The sequence below is a fragment of the Haematobia irritans genome, chromosome 3 (assembly GCF_050003625.1).
Source record: "Haematobia irritans isolate KBUSLIRL chromosome 3, ASM5000362v1, whole genome shotgun sequence".
In the NCBI taxonomy this organism is placed as follows: Eukaryota; Metazoa; Arthropoda; class Insecta; order Diptera; family Muscidae; genus Haematobia; species Haematobia irritans.
Genome location: NC_134399.1, coordinates 138,937,368 through 138,964,397, shown reverse-complemented (window position 1 = coordinate 138,964,397; position 27,030 = coordinate 138,937,368). Strand labels below are relative to the sequence as shown.

General features: G+C 30.9%; 1 protein-coding gene across 1 annotated transcript; it reads right to left on the bottom strand.

Annotated features, from left to right (window-relative positions):
- Window positions 1-4,247: 4,247 nt before the first annotated feature.
- On the bottom strand, window positions 4,248-15,637 carry LOC142229199 (uncharacterized). Its single transcript, XM_075299738.1, has 2 exons — window positions 15,538-15,637; window positions 4,248-5,823 (listed from the first exon to the last, which is right to left on the bottom strand). The coding sequence occupies exons 1-2, from the start codon at window positions 15,559-15,561 to the stop codon at window positions 4,402-4,404; spliced, it is 1,446 nt and encodes a 481-aa protein (XP_075155853.1). The 5' UTR covers window positions 15,562-15,637; the 3' UTR covers window positions 4,248-4,401.
- Between the last annotated feature and the right edge of the window lie 11,393 nt (window positions 15,638-27,030).

Here is a 27,030-nt window from a genome sequence, read left to right as displayed (position 1 = left end):
TTTTTTCATGATTTCATCAATTTTAACCAGCGACCAAGTTTGCCATACCATGAGGGTTCCCCCTCTATATTTAACGGTTTGCTTGGCGTGGTGGTTTTGGAGACTTTGTAATATTCTGAGGTCGTTACCAGTAATGTTCTTGTGCATCGGATAGAAAGCGATTTATTTTTGTTTCATCTGATCATATAACTTATTTCCAGTCAGCAACAGTCCAATCTTTGTGGGCCTAACAAGAAATTTTCTATTTAATAAAGATTGCAAAAGGCAAAAACATGCTCCCTCATCGTCACCACCCAAAAATAACATTTTGCTCTTAAAACATGTTTGAGGTGATCATATTCCTTCTCTGGGTGCATAATACTCAATTGGGTCTGAGACAAATATTTCGATGTGCTACAAAACGAATGGCATAGTTAGAATACCTCCATCCTATGACGGAGGGTATAAAACTTATTTATGAAATCGGATATTTGTTTTACATTCTCTCTATTACAGAGTAGAAAGTGGTGCGAGTTAAATATATTATGTGGAAGTGAGAGCGACAGGGAAAATATAAAATTAGCCAGAAAATTAAAAGAAAACAATTGAGCTAGTAGTTATTAATTTGTTCTTACATTATGAAATATAATAATAGTAATATAATATTTTTCCATACAAACTTTTTTACTACGAAAATAAATTTCCTAACCATTTCGTTTGGGAGGAAAGTATTTTTGTCGAGTATGTCTTCAGCTTTTGCAAATCGGGTTTATTTTCAAGGATATCATTTTGCAATGGACTCAAGTTGGAAACATATAATTTACATCACTTTTATGACTTTATTAACCTTATATGGATATATTAAATAGGTACGTACGTATGTTAAGTACATTCACTGCAATGTTGTCTCTTATCACACAAAAAATCCCAAATATTGCATATGGTTATCAAAGTTTGGTTTAAGGTCTTGAGTATTCTAATTGAATGTGCAACTGGACTTAAATCCATAGTCAAATTTTGGTTTTGAAAATGTCATTTGTCATACTGCAATAAAAACAAGTATATACGGCCGTAAGTTCGGCCAGGCCGAATCTTATGTACCCTCCACCATGGATGCGTAGAAACTTCTACGAAAGACTGTCATCCACAACTGAATTACTTGGGTTGTGGTATCTTAAAACTTCTTAACATCGTTTTCTAAATTGTTAGTGATACGGTCAAAATTTGGTCAAGGGAAAACGAGTGTAGATCGGTGAAATCGTTTATTTAAAAAATCAAATTAAATTTCTTTTTCAAGTTCAATTAGTATAAAATTCAGGAAAAATATTCAGTTAGGCTTTCGCTTTTCCAAATCCGAATTGGCGGGCCTCACGCTTGACACCTGCCATCAGATTTTGTACAGCCACCTTGTCCACCTTCTTCGCCGCAGACAGCCAATTTACCTTGAACTGCGGCTCGTCCTTAGCAGTTTTTTTTGGTCTTCTTTACGTTCCGCTTGACAATAGCCCAGTATTTCTCAGAGCTCTGGCGTGTTGGGAGGGTTCTTGTCCTTGGGAACCACCTGCACGTTGTTGGCGGCGTACCACTCCATGGCCTTTGTACCGTAATGGCAAGATGCCAAATCCGGCCAAAACAGTACGGAACAACGTTTATTCAAACACTCTTTCACGTAAATTTCTTGGTTGACAGTCCCGGAAGCTATGAAAATGCTGATTTTCAAGCCACAGGTATAGATTGCATGCCAATCCAGATATTTCTTTGCGAACTTTGACAGTTTTATGTGCTTGAAAATATCTGCTACCTTTCCCCTTCCTTTTGCCGTATAAGACTCCGACTGCTTGTAGTCGGCTTTGACGTAGGTTTCGTCGTCCATTACCACGCAGTCAAACTTCGTCAGCATCGTCGTGTACAGCCTCCGGGATCGCGCTTTGGCCGTCGTATTTTGTTTATCATCGCGATTTGGAGTCACTACCTTCTTGTAAGTCGATAGTCCGGCTCGTTTTTTGGCTCGATGCACGGTTGTAGACGATACACCCAGCTTATTTGCGGCATCTCGGAGAGAGAGGTTAGGGTTTCGCTTGAAACTACCGGCGGCAACTCTCTTTGTCGTCTCAGCGGCTTCCGGTTTTCGATTTCCCCCCGATCCAGACTTCCTGGCTGTCGACAAACGTTCCCCAAACACTTTAATTACATTTGTAACGGTTGATTTGGCAACTTTTAGCGATTTTGCCAGCTTTGCGTGCGACTAGCTCCGATTTTCGCGATGCGCGAGCAAAATTTTGATACGCTGCTCTTCTTGCTTGGACGGCATTTTGACAACTGAAGAGTGAATTCCAAAATCAAAATAGGAGCAACATTCTACACACACACACCTTCAAAATGAGGGGTGTTCAGAGGGGTGTTTTTTAAATGCAAAATTGAAAGAAATAAGTCAAGTTTATATTGACCAAATTTTGACCGTATCACCCTTTAGTCCATACGTGGTATATATTAGACAAAAAAGGTATGTATAGATAAGTCTACAAATAATTACGAATCGATATGGACTTTTGCACGGTACGTGGAGAGCCAGAATTGAAATATGGCGGTCGTTTATATATGAGCTATATACAATTATGAACTTGATATGGACCAATTTTTGTGTGATTGCGGATCGATTCATCTGAAGGCTATATATAACTATAGACCGATTTAGTTAGGCATGGTTGTTAACGGCGATTTCCTAGCACAATGTACCAAATTTCAACTGACTCGGAAGAAATTTGCTCCTCCAAGTGGCTCGAAAACCAAATCTCGGGATCGGTTTATATGGGGGCTATATATAATTATGGACTGATATGAACCAATTCGTGCATGGTTGTTGGATAACTTATACTAACATCACGTACCAAATTTCAACTGAATCGGATGAATTTTGCCCTTCCAAGGGGCTCCGGAGGTCAAGTCTGGGGATAGGTTTATATGGTGGCTATATATAATTATGGACCGATTTCGACCAATTTTTACACTGGTATTTGAGGCCATATATTAACACCACGTACCAAATTTCAAATGAATCAGATGAATTTTGGTCTTCCAAGAGGCTGCGGAGGTCAAATCTGGTGATCGGTTTATATGGGGGCTATATATAATTATGGACCGATGTGAACCAATTTTTGCATAGTTTTTAGAGACCATATACCAACACCTTGTACCAAATTTCAGCCGGATCGGATGAAATTTGCTTCTCTTAGAGGCTCCGCAAGCAAAATCTGGGGATCGGTTTATATGGGGGCTATATATAATTATGGACCGATGTGGACCAATTTTTGCATGGTTGTTAGAGATCGTATGCTGAAACCATGTACCTAATTTCAACCGGATCGGATGAAATTTGCTTCTCTTAGAGGCTCCGCAAGCCAAATCTGGGGATCGGTTTATATGGGGGGCTATATATAATTATGGACCGATGTGGACCAATTTTTGCATGGTTAGTAGAGACCATGTACTAATACCATGTACAAAATTTCAGCCGGATCGGATGAAATTTGCTTCTCTTAGAGGATCGGCAAGCCAAATTTGGGGGTCCGTTTATATGGGGGCTATACGTAAAAGTGGACCGATATGGCCCATTTGCTATACCATCCGACCTACATCAATAACAACTACTTGTGCCAAGTTTCAAGTCGATAGCTTGTTTCGTTCGGAAGTTAGCGTCATTTCAACAGACGGACGTACGGACGGACATGCTCATATCGATTATGGGGTCTTAGAGCAATATTTCTATGTGTTGCAAACGGAATGACAAAGTTAATATACCCCCCCATCCTATGGTGGAGGATATAAAAATTATGTGGTCTATTACAAATTGATAACGAAAAATGTTGTGTTCGGTAAAAAATTCGATAGTAATAAATATTCGTTCGCCAACCGAAGATATACCGACTATTGGCATCAAAGGCAACAGAGAAAAGTTTTTTTTTGTATAATGGGGTTGCTTACTAAGATTCGGCCTGGCCAAACGATCTAATTAAGTTACTTATTATTACTATCAACAATTTAATGTAGGATTTATAATGGTTTCAATCATGGCTAATCAGCACATCATCTTCCAAAATAATTATTAAGTAATAATGGTTTAGTAATGAAGCTATAAAGTGTAGTTGGGAGAATGTAATTCATGCAGGGTCATTTATCTGATGTAGCCAACCAAAATAAATTGGAATATGTTTTGTTTTTCTTTTTTTTTTAGATTGCCTTAGTCTTTAAATAAATAAAATTTATAGCAATTAAATAAATATACTAATAGTTAAGATTTTAACAAATTACAAAGTTTGTTATTTTCATTTAAAAAACAATAATATTAATTGGCTTATTTTGTAAGTTTGTACTCTTCAAAGAAAACAGCTTTCGAATCATAGTCAATGCATAGACTATACGACTTCATTTGTATGGCGAATGATATTGATAGCCACCACTATTCAAACCCTGAACATGATCAGCACTGTAGCTATCGTAGCCAGTATATGTTTCTGTAGTATATGCTTTGCCTATTCCCTCCGGCCAATCAATATTAGATTTTAATTTAGAATTTATATTGGATACTGTTTCCGGTGGCAAATCATCGAAGAGGGTATTTTTATGTACTGATAAAGGAGATCCATGGAATTCAGGAGCATGATCTGTGGTGGGAAGATTTTGTTCATATAAATCTTCAGGTGGAAAGAAAGGTCCATTCGATGATGAAATGGGAGATTGAAGTGATGCTGCATTTGCATACAATGATGGAGCTTGACCACCATATCCAGATCGAGTGTTCTGCGAATTATATTGATAAAAGTCATTATAGCGATTATCCGGTGGATTTGAAGCATATGAATTTTTGGAATTTTCCTGTGTCACATATTCCGCATATTTGGAGTACTCTGGCAAAAATCTCTTATATTCCAGGTCATTATCCCAATCAACATTATCTGTATACGATGTTGAAGATTGACGATAACCAACATGATGAGGTTCTGTTGACGAATAATCTGAATATTTCGGTTTATATCGGGGATAACCTTTGGGTTCAATTCGTAGTCTTTCCTTGTGTTGTGGTGGAGGACTGTAATCATAGTGAGTCTTTGGTTTTTCATAGAAATATTTGCCATGAGAATTTTCATAGCCACTATGGTGATGATCGCGATTTATCTCAGAGTCGGAATCAGAGTCATTGTAATCTTCTGACTCAGAATCATGTGTGTTCTCTTTAACCTGATATTTATGATAGTGATGACGACTATCGTGAGGCTTGTGTTTTAAGTAACCACTTGGTTGATTTCCATAATCCTCATGTGCACTATAATGCTGATGGTTATCATCATCAGCATGCACTACCTTTATAATTCCATCCTTTGGTTTTTTTGTTTTATGTCTTCTATGGGGTGACCGTGAATTCCCCACCACTTTAACTGTCACACCATGAGCCTGAGAGTGACTTGGAATTATACGAATCTTTCCCACTGAATTATGTGATCTGGAACTATAACGTCCTCCTTGGGACTTCCTTGATTTTTCCTCAATAACTCTATAAGTGTTAGTGTTCTCATCTTCCTCATCGTCGTCTTCGTAACCACTTTCAGGATTATCCAATTCAGATAATATCACATTTTCCAATATCGGTCCTGTGTCCAAATGAGACGCAGGATTATGGAGTTTCTTGCGATGATTATTATGATGGTGAATGTTGTGATTTTCAATTGGATTTATTTGAGGAGGTGCGAAATTTTCCGGCACATGAACTTTAATATGAACAAACTCATCCCCTGCAAAGGTGGGTGCGCTTTCCAGGAAATTAATAGAAATTAAACAAACATAGGTAGCCTGAAATAGAAAATATTAAAGGATTCAGCAAATAAATTATATTTCAAAGGGAAAATAAAAAATTGTGCTGAAAGAAAATTCAAAAATTAATAAATAAAGGCGAAAAGTCAATAAATAAACGTTTCCATTTTATATATATGTACACTCAAAAACATTTACTTGGGTCCAAAGATTTTGACGTCTCCTTAAGGATTTTGGTATTAATTTCAAGTCAAACCTTCGGAATGTTTGAAATATAGACATTCTAGGATATATAAAATTAAAGTTAGGATACAGATATTATTGATCGACTTTTTATTTTCTTCTCTGCGATATATTCACGTACACTTCAAAACACGTTTACTTGAATTCAAAAATTTTGACCTTCCCTTAGGGATTTTGGTATTGATTCTCAGTCAAAAATGCTGCTTCTTTGAATTAAAATTGGGACCATAAGCGTAGGAAGGCCTCTGGGGAGGAGGCTCCCCAGAATTTGAAAACCTATTTACGATTTTCCATTTTTATAAAAATTAATGAAGTATATACAACCGCACAAAGTTCCGCTAAAGACTTTCATGCACAATCGAATTACTTGGGTTGTGGTAGCAGTTGCCGATGGCAATGTTTGAAGTCTGATATTTATGAAATAAAGCTGTGGTTGAACTTACGAGTTTGTTTAATAACTAAAGCTCCTTTATTATTTTGTTTAGTTTAGTCAATTTAATTAAAAAAATAGTAATTGATATTAAAACTATTCTTTCATAAATTAATATCTTAATAATGCTGCAAAAAAAGCGTCACCAAAAAAGAAGTGAAAATTTTATTTTTGGGTACGGAAGTGAAAAATTGGCGGAGAAACGATGAATGTTATATGAACTTGCCATAGGATGAATGTACACCATTTCAACAGCCGTTGCAATGGGTTTGCATCACTTCTTAAGGTGTGATCCGAATTCAGTGTTTTGAATGTGAATTAAAAAATTTTGTGATATTTTCCCAACTATATAATTTTTATATTTTTTTATAATTTTTAATGCATTCTAAAGCTTGTTTGAAACGTTTTCCCTCGAATATCTTCAAAAATGATCGAGTTTTCTATAATGAATTGATCATTTTTGTGGCAAAATTTGAATAATTTGTACCATTTTATTTATTCTTATTCTTTTTTAAACTTTTTGAAAAAAGAAAACAAAAAATTACACATTAAAATATGAAAAAAATTAAGTAAAACGCTTCCTGTGTAGTTAAAATAATTAACTTCTTTGTGAGGACATTTTTCGAAGTGCTTTTAGAACAACTCCCAATTTTTTTTGCTGGGAAAAGTGTGGAACTACTTTTAGTTGCTTTATTATAAATTAATTGTCGAGTTATTTGATGTCTAATTTTTTATTAATTTTTATGAAATAAAACATTAATTGAACCTATAAGTTCAGTCTATAAATTTTTAGCTAGGGGGCTATAGCCACCCCTAGGAAGTTTGTCTAGCTACGCTAAAGATTGGGACATAGATCGTCGGTCCAACAACAGATACTTCAAAGCAAAAAAGGTTTTCTTAATTTCAAAAAAACAAAAAAACTTTAAACCAAATATACATTTACCCCTAGGTACTACTACTATATTATTCTCGTTGACGAATGTTTTTAACCAGTGTACGAAAACAAACGAAACGATTGAGGTACGTATCATTTAAAGTCACAAACTTTTCAATTTTCGTCAATCGTTTTGTACGTAGTCACAAACAAAACAACAAACATTTCAAAAGCAAAAGAGACGAAACGGAACGATTGCTTTAGTGCTCTTTGGATTTGTGTCGTTTTGTTGTTTCGTTCGGTAACGAAACGGCAATAAAACGTTTGCAAACGTTTGCTGAGCGAAACGATGACAACAACGGGACATAACCAATACGTGAAATCAGTGTACTCCGTGTCTTCGTACGATCATGCCGCATCCAAAAAATGATATATTACGACAACTATTTGAGTATGACAATCAAAATAAAACATTTATATGTAACAATGAAGACTGCCATAAAACTTTATGTGGGCATGCCGGTAATTTGGAGCGTCATCTTAAAAATACGCACCCTGATATGAATGTAAACAGAAGAAGAATGTGAACAGAAATTCTTTAAAAGTTACATGTACGGGAGCTATATCAACATCATGTATGGGAGCTACATCAAAATCTGAACCGATTTCAACCAAAATAAGCATGCATATCCAGAACCTTAATTTTACTCCCTATACAAAGTTTCAAGTAAATAGGGGTAAAACGTCTAAATCGGTCGAAAGATATATTCGGGAGATATATCAAAATCTGAACCGACTTAAACAAAACTTAGCAAGCGTAGTTAGAATGTTAATTTTACTCCCTCTGCAAAATTTCACGTAAATCAGAGTAAAACTTTTGCCTCTGTAGTCATACTAATCCAAATTGGGCGAATTCGATATATGGGAGTTATATCTAAGTCTGAGCCGATTTAAGTAAAATTTATCACACTTGACTACACTACTAATTGTATTCCTAGTTCAAGCAAATTAGAATAACACTTTGGCTTCTGCGGCCATATAAGTCCATATCGGGCGAAAGATATATATGGGAGCTATATCTAAATCGGAACTATTAACCGTACGCCCTGAGTAAAATTTGAAGCAAATCAGGGCAAGACTCTGGCTTTTGATGCTACATAAGTGCAAATCGGACGAAAGATATATATGGGAGCTATATCTAAATCGGTATCGATTTAGCTGATATTTTGCATATTTTACGAGAGCCGCAAACCAATTGGCTGTCCGAAATTTTAAGAAAAGACGATGATAAGTACGTCAATTATGACCAGATCGGTGAAAAATATATATGGCAGCTATATCTAAATATGAACCGATTTTTTTTTTTCAAAATCAATAGCGATTGTTTTTGAGCCAAAGTGAAATTCTGTGCCAAATTTGAGAACGACCCGACTTAAATTGCGAGCTGTACTTTGCACACAAAATTACATATACAGTCAGACGGACGGATATACAGACGGACATCGATATATCGACTCAGAATTTCATTCTAAGACGATCGGTATACTAAACGATTGGTTTCAGACTTTTCTGAGACCAATCGTTACCAAAGCGTTACATAAAAATGCACAAACTTATTATACCCTATGCCACAGTAGTGGTGAGGGGTATAAAAATAAAATTCAAGATTTTTCTTCTTGTAAGGACTTAACGAATGAGCAAACGTTTGCGAAACGTTTGCATTTAATGTGTACCGTTTTGTTTCCTATATTTTACTAAGCACCACAGTACTTTTCAGTTTAGGTTTAGTTTCCACTCACGAACAAAAACAATACAAAACGAAAGGCAAGTGCCGTTATGTCAGGTTTTCGTTTTGTTTCGTTTTTGACATGTGGATTGTACGAAACGAAACAATTGGAAACGTTTTGTTTTGTTTGTTTTCGTACGCTGTTTTTAACTATTATTCTCGTTTAAGCACTCTCAAAATAAACTTCAAACGTAACATTCGACTCAATTGTGAGTGATCGCATTTTCTTCAATGAGGTGATTCTTCTTTAGTCACGAAATTTTTCGTAGGACTCACGCAATACCAAAAATATCGTGCGTGAAAAAGATTTTGCCGTCGTAAGTGAGCGTGAGCAAAATATTACTCACTACCGTTAGATTTTTTGAAACAAATTTCAACGCATGTCGGGTTATAATGACCCACATCGGGTGCCCGTGCCATGAATGATAAAGTGGCAAAGATCTGGTAACTGAATGTGAATGCGGGAGCTGGACCTGTAGGCGTTTCATCATTTGAGACTGTTTAAGCATAATTCCAGGTAGTATCGCTTCGTTATAGACGAAACATTGAACCACATTACACATCTGTGACCGAGGAGTAGTTGAAACAGTGGCTTACACTGAAAACAATATTGTCGTGAGGCTAAAGATTTCATGCCCTTAAAATACGAATGTGAATTTTGCTTAGCATAAATGAGGCATTTCTCTGATATAAAGCCATACAACGATACACCTTTTATACCCTCCACCATAGGATGGGGGGTATATTAACTTTGCCATTCCGTTTGTAGCACATCGAAATATTGCTCTAAGACCCCATAAAGTGTGTATATTCTGGGTCGTGGTGAAATTCGGAGTCGATTAAGCATGTCCGTCCTTCCGTCTGTCCGTCTTTTGAAATCACGCTAACTTCCGAACGAAACAAGCTATCGACTTGGCACAAGTAGTTGTTATTGATGTAAGTCGGATGGTATTGCAAATGGGCTATATCGCACTACTTTTATGTATATAAACCGACGCTCAGACTTGGCTTGCGGAGCCTCTTGGAGGAGCAAAATTCATCCGATCCGATTGAAATTTGGTACATGGTGTTAGTATATGGTCTCTAACAACCATGCAAAAATTGGTTCCCATCGGTCCATAATTATATATAGCCCCCATATAAACCGATCCCCATATTTGAGCTCCGGAGCCTCGAGGATGAGCAAAATTCATCCGATCCGGTTGAAATTTGGTACGTGGTGTTAGTATATGGTCTCTAACAACCATGCAAAAATTGGTCCATATCGGTCTATAGTTATATATAGCCGATCCACAAAAATAATCTACCAAAATTTTATTTCTATAGAAAATTTTGTCAAAATTTTATTTCTACAGAAAATTTTGTCAAAATTGTATTACTATACAAAATTTTGTCAAGATTTTATTTCTACAGAAAATTTTTTCAAAATTTTATTTCTATAGAAAATATTGTCAAAATGTTATTACTATAGAAAATTTTGTCAAAATTTTATTACTATAGAAAATTTTGTCAAAATTTTATTTCTATAGAAAATATTGTCAAAATTTTATTTCTATATAAAATTTTTGTTTTGTCAAAATTTTATTACTATAGAAAATATTGTCAAAATTTTATTACTATAGAAAATATTGTCAAAATATTATTACTACAGAAAATGTTGTCAAAATTTTATTACTATACAAAATTTTGTCAAGATTTTATTACTATAGAAAATTTTGTCAAAATTTTATTTCTATAGAAAATATTGTCAAAATTTTATTTCCATAGAAAATTTTGTTAAAATTTTATTTCTATAGAAAATTTTGTCAAAATTTTATTACTATAGAAAATATTGTCAAAATTTTATTACTATAGAAAATATTGTCAAAATTTTATTACTATAAAAAATTTTGCCAAAATTTTATTTCTATAGAAAATTTTGTCAAAATTTTATTTCTATACAAAATTTTGTCAAAATTTTATTTCTATAGAAAATATTGTCAAAATTTTATTACTATAGAAAATTTTGTCAAAATTTTATTACTATAGAAAATTTTGTCAAAATTTTATTACTATACAAAATTTTGTCAAGATTTTATTTCTACAGAAAATTTTGTCAAGATTTTATTTCTACAGAAAATTTTGTCAAAATTTTATTTCTATAGAAAATTTTGTCAAAATTTTACTTCTATAGAAAATTTTGTCAAAATTTTATTTCTATAGAAAATTTTGTCAAAATTTTATTACTATACAAAATTTTGTCAAGATTTTATTTCTACAGAAAATTTTGTCAAGATTTTATTTCTACAGAAAATTTTGTCAAAATTTTATTTCTATAGAAAATATTGTCAAAATTTTATTTCTATAGAAAATTTTGTCAAAATTTTATTTCAATAGAAAATTTTGTCAAAATTTTATTACTATAGAAAATTTTGTCAGAATTTTATTATTATACAAAATTTTGTAAAGATTTTATTTCTACAGAAAATTTTGTCAAAATTTTATTTCTATATCAAATATTGTCAAAATTTTATTACTATACAAAATTTTGTCAAGATTTTATTAATATTGAAAATTTTGTCAAAATTTTATTACTATAGAAAATATTGTCAAAATTTTATTACTATAGAAAATATTGTCAAAATGTTATTACTATAAAAAATTTTGTCAAGATTTTATTTCTATAGAAAATATTGTCCAAATTTTATTTCTATAGAAAATTTTGTCAAAATTTTATTTCTATAGAAAATTTTGTCAAAATTTTATTACTATACAAAATTTTAGCAAGATTTTATTTCTACAGAAAATTTTGTCAAGATTTTATTTCTACAGAAAATTTTGTCAAAATTTTATTTCTATAGAAAATATTGTCAAAATTTTATTTCTATAGAAAATTTTGTCAAAATTTTATTTCAATAGAAAATTTTGTCAAAATTTTATTACTATAGAAAATTTTGTCAGAATTTTATTATTATACAAAATTTTGTCAGGATTTTATTTCTACAGAAAATTTTGTCAAAATTTTATTTCTATATCAAATATTGTCAAAATTTTATTACTATACAAAATTTTTATTACTATAGAAAATTTTGTCAAAATTTTATTACTATAGAAAATATTGTCAAAACTTTATTTCTATAGAAAATTTTGTCAAAATTTTATTTCAATAGAAAATTTTGTCAAAATGTTATTTCTATAGAAAATATTGTCCAAATTTTATTTCTATAGAAAATTTTGTCAAAATTTTATTTCTATAGAAAATTTTGTCAACATTTTATTACTGTACAAAATTTTGTCAAGATTTTATTTCTACAGAATATTTTGTCAAGATTTTATTTCTACAGAAAATTTTGTCAAAATTTTATTTCTATAGAAAATATTGTCAAAATTTTATTTCTATAGAAAATTTTGTCAACATTTTATTTCAATAGAAAATTTTGTCAAAATTTTATTACTATAGAAAATTTTGTCAGAATTTTATTATTATACAAAATTTTGTCAAGATTTTATTTCTACAGAAAATTTTGTCAAAATTTTATTTCTATATCAAATATTGTCAACATTTTATTACTATACAAAATTTTGTCAAGATTTTATTACTATAGAAAATTTTGTCAAAATTTTATTACTATAGAAAATATTGTCAAAATTTTATTACTATAGAAAATATTGTCAAAATGTTATTACTATAAAAAATTTTGTCAAGATTTTATTTCTATAGAAAATATTGTCCAAATTTTATTTCTATAGAAAATTTTGTCAAAATTTTATTTCTATAGAAAATTTTGTCACAATTTTATTACTATACAAAATTTTGTCAAGATTTTATTTCTACAGAAAATTTTGTCAAGATTTTATTTCTACAGAAAATTTTGTCAAAATTTTATTTCTATAGAAAATTTTGTCAAAATTTTATTTCAATAGAAAATTTTGTCAAAATTTTATTACTATAGAAAATTTTGTTAACATTTTATTATTATACAAAATTTTGTCAAGATTTTATTTCTACAGAAAATTTTGTCAAAATTTTATTTCTGTATCAAATATTGTCAAAATTTTATTTCTATAGAAAATATTGTCAACATTTTATTACTATACAAAATTTTGTCAACATTTTATTACTATACAAAATTTTGTCACGATTTTATTTCTATAGAAAATTTTGTCAAAATTGTATTTCTATAGAAAATTTTGTCAAAATGTTATTTCTATAGAAAATTTTGTAAAAATTTTATTTTTACAGAAATTTTTTTCAAAATATTATTTCTATAGAAAATTTTGTCAAAGTGTACGTATTTAATCGGCTTTTTTATATATACCCCGTATGGACTAACTTTCAATTGAGAAGACGTTGTGAAGAAGTTTTAAGATACCTTGCCATCGGCAAGTGTTACCGCAACCCAAGTAATTCGATTGCCGATGACAGTGTTTAGCAGAAGTTTCTATGCAATCCATGGTGGAGGGTACATAAGATTCGGCCTGGCCGAACTTACAGTAGTATATACTTGTTTCAATATTTTATTTTCAAGACGTTTTTACCTGAAACATAGCACAATTTCTACTTGAAGTCGAATCTGCATTTGGTAAATTAAGAAGCCGTTAACACGATTTTAAAGGACTTTGACAGCACGTGAAGAAAAAAGATGAAAAAACGAATGAATTAAAATGTGTTTCCTGGAATCAAATACGCAAGACTTAAATTTAAAATTTAAATGTGTCCTAAACATTTGCTTACTTGAGTTCTACGCTCCTTTGGCTCGGAATCAATACCAAAATTATGAGTGTAAAGACAAAATCTTTGGAACCGGGCATGCTATTTTGCAGTGTAGATTTTGTGTTAGAGGTGTGCACGTGAGTAATATTTTACTCAAGCACACGCACACCCACGACGGGAAAATCTTACTCATGCACGATATTGTTTGGTAGGACTCACGCACACTCATGAAAAGAAAATTTGTACTCACGCACGAAAATGTCGTGATTCACGAAAAATGCTGCGATTCACGAAAAATTAAAAGAAAATTTGTACTCACGCACGATATTGTTTAGTAGGACTCACGCACACTCATGAAAAGAAAATTTGTACTCACGCACGAAAATGTCGTGACTCACGAAAAATGCTGTGATTCACGAAAAATATTGTGACTCACGAATTATGAGTAATTTACTTTGTATTTATTTATTTGTATTTATTTTATGAAGGAAAAGTTCTGTAATTTATTAGAACGATTTCGTTAGTCAACTGTTACACTAAGGATGTGACACTACACTGAAAAAAAAAATATTGTCGTGAGGCTAAAAGTTTCATGTCCTTAAACTACGAATGCAAATTTTGCTTAGCATAGAAGATGCATTTATCTAAAACAAAGTTTTTTCCTTATCCAAAAGTCGATACACTTTTCAATGAAGTCGTGTTGTCCGTATAATTAAGCGATTTGACTTAAAAATGAGTATCATAAGATGAAAGAAAAATTTTTTGGATTAAGGTCAACTTGACTTTAATAATTCAGAAAAAAATTCTTTATAATTAATGAAATTGTCTTTAAATTTGTTGTCTTTTTGCATCTGGACAACAAAGCAAAAAATCGTTCAAATATAGGACATGTTTTTCAAAATTTTATTTTAAAGACGTTTTTTACCTGAAACATAGCATAATTCTACTGGATGTTGACTCTGAATTTGCAAAATAAAGTTGTCGTTAACTCGTTTTTAAAGGACATTGATATCATATTAAAACAAAAAGCTTAAAAAAGAAAAATTAAAATTTGCTTCCTAGAAGCAAGTACACAAAACCCAAATTTAAAAGAGAATTGTGTCTTAATCGGAATAAATACCAAAATTATTAAAGTAAAGACAAAATCTTTGGAACCGGCCATGTTTTTTTTTCAGTGTAAGGATTTCTTCCCGTTTGAAATATGCTTAGTGCTAAAATTGTTTCCGCGTAAAACGATTATCAGGATTTATCAAAGTGAATGGGGTCTCACACAGAGTTATTAACTTATTTTTGGGAAATAATAATAAAACAGTTGTATCGCTATCTGTTCGAAAAAAAACTCAAAACAAAGATTTCGCAGTTATTCTGCACAAACATTTTTTGTACGGAGTATAACAGTTTTTCGAACCAAAACGTGATTTTAATACTAGGCTTATTCTGTTAACAATAAATTCCGCCTTAATGTTGACTTGTATATTTTGTTGTATACTCAATGTAACTATTATAAAATGTGTTTGATAGAATATACTTTTGGCATTATTGCAGTTCTTTAGTAAACAATTTTGTATTTTTAATAATTGTTATATTTTAGCTTTAACATGAATTTTGTACACTTGCAGCCATTTAGACACTACAGTAAACTTTTGACAAAAAATGTTTATAATTTTTTTTCAAGCAGCTTATGTGTAATGAAATTTTTCTAAAAAAATTTAAACTGTTATACTAACTATTATAATTTTTGAAACCACCATTGTTGTCACAAGCACACTATTATTTTCCGTTTGCAAAACTAGAGAAATGTTACGTGTTGTCTTAAACTTGTTGATAGTTTCACGCTTCACATTTGTTTAAACCTCATATTCGTATTTGCCTAGTCATTTTATAGCTTAATGTTTAAACCCACAGGCCAATTTAAACTGACCTACGAAAACATGAAAACATTCAATCAAATACGATATTAATTTTACCTTTTGTTATGACGGAAGCTTTCAACGTAACTTCATAGAAATTAATCAAATAATAATCACTTCTTCAGCTATTGTCAACCAGCGTTGAATTTATGATATGCAAGAAAAGAAGATGCTGTTATGGAGAAATGTTTAATAATTTATTTGTTTAACTTTTTTTTATTATTTTATAAGTATGCATGACGATTTGTCTGTATTTTCATCGATGGGGGCATTACGAGTATTTTAAGAGTGTTACCACATTTAATAAAAAAAATATGACCTTTACAACTATTTTTTTTTGTTTTGTAAGCCCTATTATTATTACAATAACTTATTTGTTGTGATAATTATGTACTAATACATTCGATTGTTTTCGATTTGATAAAAAAGGGCGTTAACATTGCAGTAACCATTTTGTTTTCATGTAAGCAATTATCTTCAATTGGGATTATGTTCAAGACACGTTAATATTTTTACTAAATTAAAAAACAAAAATCCAATTTCCTTTAAATTTAATTGAATTACATTTACGGCCATTTTCATGTAGCTCCGTTAGGCTTTAACTGCCTGTTAACAGAAAGTGAATTGCAAATATCTTTTCTCCAGTTAACATTAACTGAAAAATATCTAGCAGTTAAGCTCCTAACTGGCATATAGAATGTATAGACAAGATGACAGATATGTCCATAGATTGATTTAAAAGTTAGTAAGCTAACGTAGCATTAACGGAGCTTCAAGAAAATGGGGGTTAGTCAAATTAAATTGCACCTAATTGCAGTAAACTATAGATATTAAATTAAAATAAAAAAGTAGATTCTTAGCTTTTCGAGTTGAAATAAAATAACATTCAACTTAAATCAAAACTACCGAAATTTCTTTAACTTACATTAAATTAAATTAACATAAATTACAAAGTTGTAAATACAAAAATTCAATAAGACTCAAAATTCACAATAACATTAATCTAAATGAAATTTAATTTGAATTGTCTATAATTTAATTATATTAAAATAAATACACTCAAAAAAAGGTGACCCCTTCTTTATGCTAAAATGAACTTTGTATAGCGCTAAAGACATTTTTAATTGTGATTTTTTTTCGTGGAAATTAGGAAGAATATTTTCTATATTTATACCCTTCACCACTACTGTGGTACAGGGTATAATAAGTTTGAGCATTTGTATGTAACACCGAAAAGGAGTAGTCATAGACCCATATTTTAGTATACTGACCGGCTTAGAATTAAATTCTGAGTCGATTTAGCGATGTCCGTCTGTCTGTTCATGTATTTTTGTGTGCAAAGTCCAGCTCGCAGTTTAAGTCCGATCGTCCTCAAATTTGACATAGGGTCCTTTTTCGGCTCAAAGACGAACCCTATTGATTTTGGAAAAAAATCGGTTCAGACTTAGATATAGCTGTCATATATATTTATAACCGATCTGGTCATAAATGACGTATTTATCAACTGATCTTCTTCCAATTTCGTATAATCGAATATTTTGTGAGTCTCGTAAATTTTGCAAAAAATAAGTCAAATCGGTTCAGATTCAGATATAGCTCTCATATATAGCTTTCGCCCGATTTACACTCCTATGGCCTCAGAGGCCAGTCTTTTGTTCCGATTTACGCGAAATTTTGCACAGGGAGTAGAATTAACATTATAAATATCCACACCGTATTTGGTTGAAATTGGTTCAGATTTAGATATAGCTCCCATATATAGCTTCAGCCTCAGAGGTGGTGAGTATTGGTCCATGTTTTGGTATAGCCCCCATATAGACCTAACTCCCGAATTTATTTCTAGGACTTCTGGAATCCGGCTGACCACAAATATTTATGAAATTTTAGACAAACGAAATTCCCCTTTCTTATAAAGTATTTTCGTTTAGAGCAAACTAATCCGAATTTTTGATAAGCGATTCAACGATTGTCTCTAAAATTTGTGTCAAAAGAAAACTTTGCTTGTCTAAAATTTCGTTCCTCAGAAAAGCAAACACTTCTTTCTGGGTATAGCAGGCGCACTGATCATGAAAATTGCTTGAAACTAATTTACAGATTTTACTCATCGTATTCATTTAAATAATGGCGGAAAAAATCTACAGATTTTAGATTTAAAATCAAGGCGTATTTCATCATATACACGATAGTTTATGATTTCTCTAAAACTCAAACAAAGCGGGTTCTCATAAATCTAGAATCTGATCTGCACTCAAACAAAAGGTTTACTTGGATCAAAAGATTTTGACCTTCCCTTAAGGATTTTGGCATTGATTCCGAGCCAAAGATGCGGCTTCTTTAAAATAAAGAAATTTTTTAGCGACCTATCTGGCTTCAAATCTAGGACCAATAAAATTAAAATTAGGTTACAGATCTCATTTATCAAATTTTCATTCAAAATAAGTCTTAGCCTATATTTGAAGCGTTTTTATCTTAAATCTAAAGTTTCAATATTTCAGTTAATTTAAGGACAATTTCTTTAAATCAAAAATGTGTTTCTTTACTTTAAGGAAAATTAGCCTTAGCTCAAAGACATGCGACTTTAACGGAGGGATGCAAATTTACAAAATTTGTGTCCTAAATTTAATGCAAAAAAAAATTTGAAGCAAAGATTACAAACTTTATTTTAATTAAAATTTCATTATTTTAAAGAAATTTGTCCTTAATATTTGGTAAAGTTCGCATCCTAAAATTTAGGTTGCGTAGTCTTTAATATCACGTCAATATTTTTTTCAGTGTGGTCTTCATAGGTAGAATCTTTAAATTTTTTCTTCGGGAAGCGTACTGGTTGAACTGATTTACTTGGGAGAAGATTTGTTCGGCCCGGCCGAACTTACTGCTGTATATACGTGTTTTTAAATAATGTTCTTAATTCAAGCAGTTGGACAATCTTCTATATTTCTTCTGAATTTTAAGTGTGGTTTGTCAAGGTAAGGTATCCTTCTCCTCAACATACCGGAAAATTAAGAACTATATTACAACAACATACAAAGAATGACTGTTTCCCGTCCAATAAATCGGAAAGAGCAAAAGTAGCAAAAAAAAAATTTACCACATTAGCATTTGTTAAAATGTTGGAAATGGAGAACATGCCTTTCCCGAACATATACCGGAAAATGATGCACTCTCTCCGTTGGCTGCCAATTTCATGTACATTTAAGTTCTTTACTAAAAAGAAGTCTGGCAGAAGCCTGTGCTAAAATCATAAAATTATGTACCGAATTCCCATTTACGGACAACCCTCTACTTTCAATTTTCAAAAAATCGGACAAAAGGGAACCCTCTCCCCACCTTCGCTCCACTCCGACCTGATATCGGAATATCACGTGCCCTATATTAATTTCACAAACTTCCCAACGGTCCCTATATGTTAAATTCTATCGAAGTCAATCGACAAAGTTTATTTCACTATTCCCCTTCCACAACCAGATATCGAAAAATCAAATAGTAATTTAAAATTCATATATTAATGTAATCAACTCCTTTTTTTTTTTCTTTTGTTAGAGTTTTTTTCAATTGCTTCGAAAAGTATACACTTTTATCACCAAAAAAATTTGTTTGTTACAATTTTTTTATTTTTTTCAATAAAAAAAGTTATTTTAGAACCAACAACACAGTCCATTTCGTTTATATCAAACACTGTTCTCAGAAAGACTTTAGGTCTTTAATAAGACACATTTTACAGTTCATAGTAAAAATTTAATATAGTAGAATGTAATGTTGAACATTTTTTCGGAATCTTCCGACCATATCTGGAATATATGTAAAAAAAAACTTTGGTCGAAGCAGGGATCGAACCCACGACCTTTGGCATGCAAGTCGGACGTAGCAACCACTGCTCCACGGTGCCCAACTAAATGTATTTTTCTGTTAAATAAACTTTGTTTAATCGGCTCGTGAGCGCCGCAAGCTATACTACACGCACAGAAAAAACATGTTTGGACATGGTTGCCGCATCCATTTAATGCTTATTTAGAGTATTTAATTGTCGCGAAAACCATGTATTTTGTCTTTGTAAAAATAATTTTCGAGTGGAGAAAAATATATGTTGGCAATAAGCATTTAAATGGTTCTCAAATGCCGCAAACATGTTCTATTATTTAAATGATAGAATTTGAGACCATTATATGGTCAGGAAAATCATGTACCTGACCATTCAATTTTTTTTTACTTTTTTGCAAAGAAAAAAGTATTTTTATAGTTTACGTATAGATATGTCTACAAGCATTACATGGCCATAAAGATCATGTACATTGTTTTCGTGACCATTTAATTTTTTAATTTTTTTGCAGCGACAAGAATTTTATAAAAACATTGAGCAGGTACACACGATTTTCATTTTGCGCGTCAGTCGTGTGTTGATTGTTTCTTGGAATGGACGGAGAATACGGAATTATTGTGTTTTGTGTTAATTTATTTATTCAGAAATGGCACGTGGTTTTATGTGAATACAAAAAAGGAAAGTGTAATTGAAACAAATGTACCTGGTTTTTGTTCTGCATTTTGACATATGGTATAATTTATTTTTATTTGCAGTTATATGATGTCTGTGTTTGTACATTTGATGGGCACGAAGTAAATATGGAATGATTTCTTATTGTTGAAATTGAACCAAACTAGAGCGTGTAAAAATATGTGAAGTTTGCTTGCACAACATTATAAATACAAATAAACAATGAATTAGTTTATAAATAAATAAAAACAAATAAATAAAGTTGATTTTGTGTTTTCTTTTCTCAAGTGGCGTCCTTTTTTCGACGACGAAAAAAGTTTTTTCATAAAAATCAAAACATTTTAGGTTGTGACCATGTTCTTTTAACTAGAAGAAAAACATTTTTGACGAATAACATAACATTTTAGATCGTGACCATTGTCTTTTAATGGAAACAAAATTATTTTTATCAATATAATAACATTTTAGATGAGGACAATTGTATTTTTCTTAGAACCATGTTCACTGAGCCAACATGGTTGCAGGTTAAAATGTTACATGGTCGCCGCAAAAATAGCTGCTATCATATTATTTTGCTCTTCGAATATGATTGTGGCAATCATGTTTCTTCTCTGCGTGTATATAAATATAACTTATATGGGTAATTGTCTATTGATGACAATAACGGCTACATAGCTCAGTGGATAGTGTGTTGGCTTACAAATTGCATGGTCCGCGGTTCGATTTTCCGTCCAGGCGAAAAGTACAAAAAAAAAAATTTAAAATTTATAAAATCGTATAATTTCTTCTACATTGTTTGTATTACAGAAAAAGGTGCTAAGAACTAAAAAACTTTGGGGAAGTGAGAAAGGTGTGAGGGAAAATGCAATTTGCCAGAACATTTTTTTTTTTGAGTTTGTCTTTATGAAATTGTTTTTACATCCTGGAAAAGAATAAACGTTTATGACAAACAGTATATACAAATACACTTCCTTTCAACGAAAAGCAAATGAGAAGCGAACTTTGTTTGTCAAAAATTTCGTTTGGGAGGAAAGAATTATTTTTTTGCGTGTACGTTGTCTCTTACGAAGTGGTGTTTTATGTCTATGCGTTTAGCACATTTACTTTCCAAGTTGCTTGCTATTCCAATGCATCCCCTATTGTTCTCGAAAAATTTTACTGCATATGATTCATTTATTTCATGCAAGTTTTGCATTATTCTCTTGATCCAAATCGCAAGGCTTAAAGCAACGTATTCTGCTTCTGAAGACGAAGTTGCAACGGTTTGTTGTTTCTTGCTACACCATGAGACGGAACAACCATAAATTTTAAAAATGTATCCACTGACTGACTTCCTGACATTTGTATCTGAAGCCCAGTCAGCATCCGCATAGCCAATAACTGCCTCAGAATTTCCTATAGTGAATAATAACTTCGTGGAGATCGTTCCTTTTAGATATATGGCTATTCTCTTCAAATGTTGCCAATGTAGTTCAGATGGATTTTGTTGGAATCTGCCCAGATATCCAACTTGATAGCAGATATCGGGCCTGGAGCAAAGCATCAAGTACATAAGGCTGCCCAATAGCTCGCGATAGGGTTGATTTAGTTTTTGCTCTTCCTCACTTGCTTGAAGTTGCAACCTCTTCTCCAATGGCGTCTTGACAGGATTACATTCACCCAATCGAAATTTCTCAAGTAACTTTCTAATACTGGGTTTTTGCGATATTATAAGCTTCCGGTTCTCAAATACAAACTTCATTACGAGAAAATGTTTCAAAGGACCGCAATCAGACATCTCTAAATTATTCGCAAGTCTCCTTTTCAGATTATTAATACTTTCCGTATTATTCCCAACAATGAGTAAATCGTCGACTTGTAAGACTAAATATAATATAACATTTTTGTCTACTTTAACATAAAGACAGTAATCGTGTTTTGAAAGTGTAGATCCCAGTGAAGTTATGAATTCATTAAACTTATCGTTCCAGCCAGGGCTGTGGAGTCGGAGTCGGAGTCTGAAGATTTTGCTGGAGTCGGAGTCGTAAAAATTTTGCTCGACTCCGACTCCGGCTAAACCAAATTTTTTAAAACACTTCACATAATTGTAACTAAGCAAGTTTTTACGCAAATTAGTTTCCATTGCGTTATTCGTTCGATCAATGTACAGCATGATTGTAAATGAAAATCAACTTCCAATTACGGCTATCTTTTTATGTTTCCCAGAATGTTTGACTAGCAGATGGGCTGGATCGATCCATTTTAATGCCCATATCAATTTATTTGAAATGTTTCGAACAATCGATATTATTTTTATTTTATTTTAAGGCAATATGCATATGTGGAATATTGGCAGAAAAATTTTTCAAAGTTGTTTTTATAGAAAATTTTGTCAAAATGTTATTTCTATAAAAAGTTTTGTCAAAATTTTATATCTATAGCAAATTTTGTCAAAACTTTAATTCTATAAAAATTTTATTCAAAATTTTATTACTATAGAAATATTTTTATACCCTGCTCCACACTGTGGAACAGGGTATTATAAGTTAGTGCATATGTTTGCAATACCCAGAAGGAGACGAGATAGATACATGGTGTCTTTGGCAAAAATGCTCAGGGTGGGCTCTTGAGTCGATATAGCGATGTCCGTCTGTCCGTGAACACATTTTTGTAATCAAAGTCTAGGTCGCAGTTTTAGTCCAATCGACTTCAAATTTGGTACAAGTATGTGTTTTGGCTCAGAATAGATCCCTATTGATTTTGGAAGAAATCGGTTCAGATTTAGATATAGCTCCGATATATGTATTTCGACCGATATGGACTTATATGGCCCCAGAAGCCAGAGTTTTACCCTTATTTGCTTAAAATTTTGCACAAGAAGAACAATTAGTACTATAGTCAAGTGTGCCAAATTTTATTTAAATCGGTTCAGATTTAGATATAGCTCCCATATATATCTTTCGCCCGATATGGACTAATACGGTCCCAGAAGCCAGAGTTTTACCCCACTTTGGTTGAAATTTTGCACAGGGAGTAGAATTAGCATTATAGCTATGCGTGCCAAATTTGGTTGAAATCGGTTCAGATTTAGATATAGCTCCCATATATAGCTTTCGCCCGATTTACACTCATATGACCACAGAGGCCAATTTTTTGCTCCGATTTAGTAGAAATTTTGCACAGGGAGTAGAATTAGCATTGTAGCTATGCGTGCCAAAATTGGTTGACATCGGTTCAGATTTAGATATAGCTTCCATATATATGTTTTTCTGATTTCGACAAAAATGGTCAAAATACCAACATTTTCCTTGTTCAATCGCCACTGCCTAGTCGAAAAGTTGTACAAATGACTCTAATTTTCCTAAACTTCTAATACATATATATCGAGCGATAAATCATAAATAAACTATTGCGAAGTTTCCTTAAAATTTTAGACTTTCCTTACTTGTTAAATGTATGTATTTGGGACAAACCTTTATATATAGCCCCCAACACATTTGACGGATGTGATATGGTATCGAAAATTTAGATCTACAAAGTGGTGCAGGGTATAATATAGTCGGCCCCGCCCGACTTTAGACTTTCCTTACTTGTTTTCTATAGAAAATTTAGTCAAAATTTTATTTCTATAGAAAATTTAGTCAAAATTTTATTTCTATAGAAAATTGAGTCAAAATTTAGTTTCTATAGAATATTTTGCAAAATTTTATTTCTATAGAAAATTTTGCAAAATTTTGTTTGTTACACAATTTTTTTTTTTTAAATTTTATTTCTATTGATAATTTTATTTCTATAAAAATTTAAGTCAAAATTGTATTTCTATAGAAAATTTTGCCAAAATTTTATAGTAATAGATTTTTTTATTAGAAAATTTGGTCAACATTTTATTTCTACAGAAAATTTGGTCAACATTTTATTTCTATAGGAAATTTTGTCAAAATTTTATTTCTATAGAAAATTTAGTCAAAATTTTGTTTCTGTAGAATATTTTGCAGAATTTTATTTACTACACAAAAATTTTTCTAAAATTGTATTTTTATTGATAATTTTTTCAAAATATTATTTCTATAAGAAAAAATTGTCAAATTTTATTTCTATAGCAAATTTTCTCAATTTTTTTTCTTACTGATGCTCACTGATACTCACTGCTATAAAAATGTATTCAAAATTGTATTAATATAGAAATATTTTTTTCTATATAAAATTTAGTCAAAATTTTACTTCTATAGAAAATTTAGTCAAAATTTTGTTTATATAGAATATTTTGCAAAATTTTATTTCTATAGAAAATTTTGCAAAATTTTGTTTGCTACACAATTTTTGTAAATTGTATTTCTATTGATATTTTTTTAAAACTTTTTTTTCTATAAAAAATTTTGCCAAATTCTATTTCTACAAAAATTTTATTCAAAATTGTATTTCTATATATTTGGTCAAAATTTGATTTCTATAGAAAATGTTGCCAAAATTTTATTTCTATAGAAAATTTAGTCAAAATTTTGTTACTGTAGAAAATTTTCCAAAATTTTATCTATATAAAATTTTGCAAAATTTTATTTACTAGACAAAAATTTTTCCAAAATTGTATTCAGTGAGCATACAATTTTGGAAAAATTGCTGCTAAGTCGAAAGCTTGTAGAAATGACTCAAATTTTCAAATTTTTCAATGAATGAATCATAAATGCATTTTTGCGAAATTGTCTAAACAATTATAAATATTTTCCAAATATTGCCCGAGTTTTGTAGAAGTCTGATTTGAGATTTTATCAAAATGTAGATCTAAATACAAAGTTGTGCAGAGTATATTATAATCGGCCCGCCCGTCTTTAGACTTTCCTTGCATTTTTATTTTTCGTTAAAATTGTGTTACGTCCCATAACGTTAGATTTAAATTTTAAGTACATAGATTTTGTAGAAGTATATACAATTTTGTCTTCAGATTCAAATTCATGCATATGGAAATATAAACCTTTATATAGCTCGCAACAAATTTAAAGGATTTGAAATAGTATCAATAATTTTGGTCCACAAATACATATACTGTTGGTATATTCTCATATTATGATGGGTATTTATATCATTATTTTATTTTTTAAACATTGCCATAAATTTGAAATATAGAATTCAATTGGCATCTAATGTGAAATTAAGATCTTTTTTGGCACACATAAATATATACGATACTTTATATCGTCCACTTACGGTACCCCCACAATAGAACTACAAATTAGTGGTATTAAAATGAGATTTAGTTATATTACCCGGAGTCGGAGTCGAGCTGATGAAAAATGCTGGAGTCGGAGTAGGAGTCGAGCAAAATTGGCTCGACTCCACAGCCCTAGTTTACAGCACATACCAATATTATTATTGACGCCTTCTGGGAGTTCCATGCATATGTCTTCCTTCATATCACCATGGAGGAAAGCCGTTTTAACATCCAGTTGGTGGAATTGGTAACCGTGGTGTACTCCGACTGCCAGCACTATTCTTAAGGTAGACAATTTTGTCACTGGCGCATAGGTATCCAAATAATTAATTCCATACTCTTGAAGGTAGCGTTTTAATACCAAACTGGCTTTCAATAATGTTTTAGTCGAAAAAAGCATGTGATTCTATATTACGCTTCCACACGAATACTTTATAGATAAGAAGTTATTGATCGCGTAGAAAAAAAATGCGAACCATTCAAGGTCAAAACTTGAGACAAAAATAGTCTACCGACATGTGGAGAAAATATTACCAAAAAAATATTTCGTAAATGTTGTCAAAATTTTATTTCTACAAAAAATGTTGTAATTTTTTTTTGAAAATTTTATTTTATTTTTTTGTCAAAATTTTGATTTCTATAGAAAATGTCACAATTATGATGTCTATAGAAAATTTTGTTAAAATTTTGTTTCTATTGAAAATGTTGTCAAAATTTTGTTTCTATTGAAAATTTTGTCAAATTATATTTCTATAGAAAATTTTGTCAAAATTTTATTTTTATAAAAATTTTTGTCAAACATTTTTTTTACAGAAAATTTTGTCAAAATTTTATTTCAATAGAAAATGTTGTCAAAATTTTGATTTCTATAGAAACTATTGTCAAAATTTTAATTTCTATAGAAAATTTTGTAAAAAATTTATTTCTATAGAAAATTTTGTCAAAATTTTGATTTCTATAGAAAATTTTGTCAAAATTTTGATATCTTTAGAAAATTTTGTAAAAATTTATTTCTATAGAAAATTTTGTAAAAATGTTATTTCTATACAAAATTTTGTCAAAATTTTATTTCTATAGAAAATTTTGTCAAAATTTTATTTCTATAGAAAATTTTGTCAAAATTTTATTTCTATAGAAAATTTTGTCAAAATTTTGATTTCTATAGAAATTTTTGTAAAAATGTATTTCTATAGAAAATTTTGTAAAAATGTTATTTCTATAAAAAATTTTGTCAAAATTTTATTTCTATAGAAAATTTTGTCAAAATTTTATTTCTATAGAAAATTTTGTTAAAAATTTATTTCAATTTGTCTACAGAAAATTTATGAAATACCACTAATTCTATAAATCTACCAAACTGTGATTACAATACTGTAGTCTTTGTAAGCAGATATATAACTAAACAAATTTAAAATTGTGGATTCGACAAACAAAATTTTATTTTCTTAAAAATTCACTCTAAAGGTGCTCTTGACAATAATCTTCCAATGGAATTTTTGTTGAAATTTTGTGAAAAGTACTTTTTCGCTCAAAAAAATACCTTTTTTGAACTTTCTTAAAAATTGTATTTTCCATCCCTGATTGGGAGTTATTGACTCTTTCAGCGTTCAGTCCAGTTATATAATCTAAGAGCTTG

What these genes read in the sequence shown, in the direction of transcription:
- LOC142229199 (XM_075299738.1), bottom strand. Translation starts at nt 15,561, where the DNA reads ATGGTGGTTTCAAAAATTATAATA. An exon ending in TGGTTTCAAAAATTATAATA is followed by an intron (nt 5,824 to 15,537) that starts GTTAGTATAACA and finishes TTTCTATTTCAG; the next exon opens with GCTACCTATGTTTGTTTAAT.